At 30.7% G+C, this 5,429-nt stretch overlaps 1 protein-coding gene across 1 annotated transcript; it reads left to right on the forward strand.

Moving 5' to 3' along the window:
* Nucleotides 1–4,431: 4,431 nt before the first annotated feature.
* Nucleotides 4,432–5,227, forward strand: CML41 (calmodulin-like 41). Its single transcript, XM_079037920.1, has one exon. The coding sequence runs from the start codon at nt 4,572–4,574 to the stop codon at nt 5,139–5,141; it is 570 nt and encodes a 189-aa protein (XP_078894046.1). The 5' UTR covers nt 4,432–4,571; the 3' UTR covers nt 5,142–5,227.
* Nucleotides 5,228–5,429: the final 202 nt, after the last annotated feature.

Genomic DNA, 5,429 nt, shown 5'->3' on the forward strand with positions numbered 1-5,429 from the left:
CAGTGGATGGAGGTGGTGGTGAGTGGTTACGTTGACGGGTGGTGGTGTTGGGTGGTAGTGGTGGGGTGGGGTGGTGTTGTTTGGGTGGTGAGTGGTGTTTCATAGTGGGGTTTTTTCTTTTTACTTATTTTTTTAGTTATATTAATATTATTTGATGATTTTAATTAAAAAATTATATGGTCCAAATTTTTTCTTAAATGTTCTCAAAATAAGAAATGTTCTCGATTGAACGCTCTCACATATATATATATATATATATATATATATATATATATATATATATATATATATGTATGTATATATATATATATATATATATGTGTGTGTGTGTGTGTGTGAGTGTGTGTGTCCAAAATTTAATTAAAATACATATTTTCTTCTAATTTTTTTTAACATTATCAACTTAAACCATCTCTAACTCATATTTATTTTTTCACTCTATAAATGGAGAAAAAAATGGGATAAATAGTGTTTTATCTCTAATCATACTCTATTTTTTATCTATTTTTTTACCCAAAAAAATATATTCATAGAATATTCCATGTTTATAACTTATATATATTGTCAAATACACATTTTACTAATTAGATTTTAACAAATATATATTATATTTTTTCAATACAAAAATAATACAAATTATATTATCATAGATAAAATGTTTGCATATAATAAATTTGAACTAAGTATTACTTTATAATAAATAATTATTAAATAAATAAGATTATATTTTTAATAAATATATCATGATCACAAGCATATTTGATTACTATATTTTATAAATTATATTACCGTGTTGAAGTTTTTAATATATATTTAACTTATTTATATGGATTCGATAAATAAATATTAAACTCTTGGTTTATGATTAATTAATATCAATTAGTATATAACATGATGTTACATATATTAAATATTGCATTTTAATTATAATTAGTAGATAAAAATAAACTAAAAATGTATAAAATAAAAATGAAAAAGACTAAAATTGACAACCGAAACTTCAACTCCATTTTTGGAAATATAAATACGTCTCCTCTATATTTTGGGGAATACTATTCATATCTCTAAAAATGAAGATGAAAATGGGATAGGGTTAGAGGAGAATTAGGGAAGAAATAGTGAAAAAATAGAGTATGGGATTAGGGGTGTTCGTTTGGATGGATCAGTTTGATCCAATCCAATCAAGTAAATCCAGATTAATTTCAGTTTTCAAAATAAGGATACGAATTGTCCAAAATATACTTAAATCTGATCCGATCCGATCCAATTACAATTCAGTTGGATCGGTTTTTATAATTCGGTTTTCAAAAAACGAAACATTTTAAAATGACATATAATTATAATCTTACCCAACTTTACACAAGAAGCAAAAACAAATAATTTAGTTGTGATTTGAAATTTATAAACAAGTAATAAGAAGCTATATTATAGTTAAATATTTTATAGATACAAAACTTTTGAGAGAAAATGAATATTAATATTGTTTTTATTGGGTGAAACGTTTTGAACCTATTTGAAAAAATAAATTACAAAATTAATAAATAATTATATGTATATATATATATATATATATATATATATATATATATATATATATATTATAAATAGATAAATAATAAATGTTTATTCGGTTTTTCTGGACTATTCGGTTCTTATTTTATAAACCAAAACTAATTTGAAATCTAAAATAATAATTCGGTTTTGTTGAAAACAAATCCAAAAATCTGAATATCCGAACCAAATAGTCAAATCGAAATTGTCCAATTGTATAATTCGTTTTTATTCTAAGTCCGATTTCGTCATTCTTTATATCCACGGCAACTAATTTAGGCATGAACGGCCACACCAAGGGTTATGGTCTTCAAATTGTGATTCTTAATGTTATTAATGCTAAATTAGATTTCGTCATTCTGGGGTCCAACCAAGGGTTATGGCCTTCGGAAACGAAATCACAATCTAATTTGGACCCCGACATAGCTTTCTGATGCCTAAATGAGATTGGGATTCTTAGTGTTACCTTAATGCTATGTATGCCATCTCTTTTTTGCCTTACCTTACTCTGCCTCGGATATCATGTCTTCGGGGTATTTATGGGCTGCTCGTTGTTAGAATAGTTTATAGTCTTGACCGGTCCTTCATTTATTATCCGATCTATAGATAGGCACGTCTCTTGTCCCTTCCTTGTTATTTTATTGTTTCGTACCATTTCTTTTGCATGCTTCTTGGGATATGGTTTCGATACTTGTGTACGATGTAGTCAAATTTATATTCGTTTGTAACAAGTCGTGGTGTCTGTAACGCCCATTTGGTGATGGATAATGTAGGTTTTGGGGACTAAGTGTTCGGTTTATGTTGGAGCCCAAGGACATATCAGTTAGTATCAGTTCGAGCCTTTATGAGGTTTAGGTTTATGTTAGAAATTTTTAAAGGCAAGGGGGAGTTGATAGAAGTGTAGAGCTTCTCGTTTCCTTCCTGTAGATATAAAGAATGACGAAATCGGACATAGAATGAAGAAGTTATAGCCTTCAGAAGATTGCTAGTTCTTGACCCTAGCCGAGTACGTTGGGCATAAACTAGGAGTATGTCGGGCGTATTGGCTTGAAATCCGAATCGTAGAGGCTTCAACATATGTTGGGCATATGTATGGACTTGTTTAACTTAGGCCTCGGGCCCACCTGATTATAGCATGTCATTTTTTGGGCTTAAGGCCATGTTGGGGGTTCTTGGGCCATATTGGGCATTAGAGGCCTTGTAGTTGGGCTTGGATGCCTTTTTGGGCTTTTTATGGATTTGGGCATTAGGCGGAGGGAGGCCTATTGAGGCAGGGGTAAAGGAGCCCCTTTTACATTAAGTCACGTATTAGGATTTTGGACTTGAGTTTGAGATCATTATTTTAGTAGAAGAAGAGCAATCATAGGAGAAGATGAAGTCATTCGTTCATTAAGAAACCCTAAATCGATTTTTAAATGAGGAATATATCATTTATTGTTTTGTTAATAATTATTACGCCATGTCATAATAGTTAAGTCAAGTTATCATTTAACCTGTAAGAGTCAATTACTGGTAGATAATATTTGAACAAAACATATAGTTTGTTTGGTGTTTTTTGTACAAAAAATTTACTTGAACAGTGTTTTTAAACATACCAAACTTTGGTGGTGTTTTTTGAACGATTTTGAAACATAGTTACCTTTTGAGTCATTTCATTATTGTTTTTTTTCATTTACTTATTTTTTACCGGTAATTGCCGGTTACACAAAGTTAAATTTGAACAAAGAATGTACTTTGTTGGTATTTTTTGTATAAATATTTTATTTAGATTGTGTTTTTTGGATACACCAAACTTTGATATTTTTTGAACAATTTGAAAACATAATTACCCATATAAATCATTTTCCCTAGATTGAAGCACCAAATAAACTTCTTCCTTAAGGTCATTTGATTTCATCACATCATCATTTTCTTTCTCTTTCTCTTTCTTCAAATAATATAAGATTAGTCCCTTCAATATAATCCAAGACAGTATAGCGACAGTGTGTGTATTGGCATTTCATAAACTTAGTACAACGTACGTTTGGTTTCTTGTAAGTTAAAAGACCACCGGAGCAAGTAAACAAAACCACAAAGAAATTCACTCGTAATTAAATGAATAGCATACAAAGCATCTAATGGCCCACAAGCTCCCTTTTCTTTTAAAATAATTTAATTTGGATAATATATCGTGACGCTTTCTAATTCGAAGGTGATGTATAAGAATTATTTCCATAAAAAAAAGACATTGAAAATGACTAAACAATCTAATGAAATTCTATGACACTTCATATAGTATGTTTTTTTTATATATAAATCATCTCTATACATACAAAGGAGATATATATAGAACCACTCAATTATAAAAAAATTCGATATACTTACAAACATAGCGGAGGCAGGCTATTTGAGTGGGGTGTATGCACCCCGTGGGACAACTCATTTAATATTAAACAAAGCTCTAAAAATTTTATTTTTTACTATATCCCCTCCTTGCATCCACTTATACAAGAAATTCCCCTTTTGATATTTTCTTTTGCTGAGAAAACCCAAAATTTACTTCAAAATTTTCAGAAATTTCTACTTTTATATATGTTTATGTATAATAAACCCTTATTAGGGTTCGTTTTGGATCCGCTTATATTGAGGAGATGTATATAGAGACATTCATATAAACAATTCTACATCGATTATACTAGTATATGACATATATCTTCGATTTTTAAGGTTTTATATCACATCTTATGTGAAAAGGTTAAATGCCACTAAATGAAAGTCGACATATATTCTCAAAAGTCATCGAAAGGAAATTGCCATGCAAATTCCTCGTATACCAAACTTCACGCAATCTGTCACTTCCGACACCTTCTGGGAAACTTCATCTCCCACAATTTGCATGCCCATTGATTCCACCCATCAATCAACTGTCATCTTCTTAATCTCCCCACACTGTGTTTACTCCATCTATATATACATTCATCCATCTCCGTTACATTTTCAGTCATAAAATAATACAAAAAAACTTCCTTCTTTACACTCTAATGGAGTCTGCAAAAGTCCCCAAGTCATTCGGTTGTTTCTCTCAGAAGGGTTTGCTCGTAAGACTAAGTAGCTTTCGTTCGAAAAGCAACAACACTTCAAACTCCAGTTCACCTACGTTAATGTCTCCTAAACCCTCGAAACGAAACACCAACAACAGACAACAAGATTTCAGGTGGGTTTTCGCTCGTTTTGACACTGACAACGATGGAAAGATTTCAGCTTTAGAGCTTCGATCATACTTCGGGTCCATTGGAGAATACATGTCGCACCAGGAGGCTCAGTGCGTGATTGACGATTTGGATGTTGATGGTGATGGGTTTATTGATTTTGATGATTTTATGAGGCTGATGAAGGTGAAAGATGAGAGAGATGATGTTAAAGCAGCGTTTGAGATGTTTGAGCATGAGAAGGGGTGTGGACAGATTAGTCCGAAGAGTTTGCAGAAGACCCTGAGTCGACTCGGGGAATCGAAAAGTTATGATGAGTGTTTGCAGATGATTAAGGTGTTTGATGTTCATGGTAAAGGAGGTGTTGATTTCAATGAGTTTCAGCGGATGATGATGACATAAATTGTAAATTTAAGTTCGTGTGTCAATAATCAAACTATAAATTTCAATCCAAGTTTAAATGTCAATTAAGTACTAGTTTTTTTTTTTTTTTTTTTTTTTTTTTTTTTTTTTTTTTTTTTTTTTTTTTTCGGAAGTGATTCCAAGACAACTTTCGTACATAATATTTTATGTTTAATAGAGTTAACAATACAGCATTTTAAAACATAAATTGTTATGTATGCATAAATTTTGTTGTGTATGAACCAACTTCTTTTCTAAATCGACTAAAATACAACTTCAATTCTATTC

The sequence above is a fragment of the Lactuca serriola genome, chromosome 4 (assembly GCF_051521515.1).
Source record: "Lactuca serriola cultivar US96UC23 chromosome 4, Lser_US96UC23_V15, whole genome shotgun sequence".
Lineage (NCBI taxonomy): Eukaryota > Viridiplantae > Streptophyta > Magnoliopsida > Asterales > Asteraceae > Lactuca > Lactuca serriola.

Bases quoted from the DNA above. Each gene is read 5' to 3' on its own strand.
- CML41 (XM_079037920.1), top strand. From the start codon at position 4,572: ATGGAGTCTGCAAAAGTCCCCAAGTCATTCGGTTGTTTCTCTCAGAAG.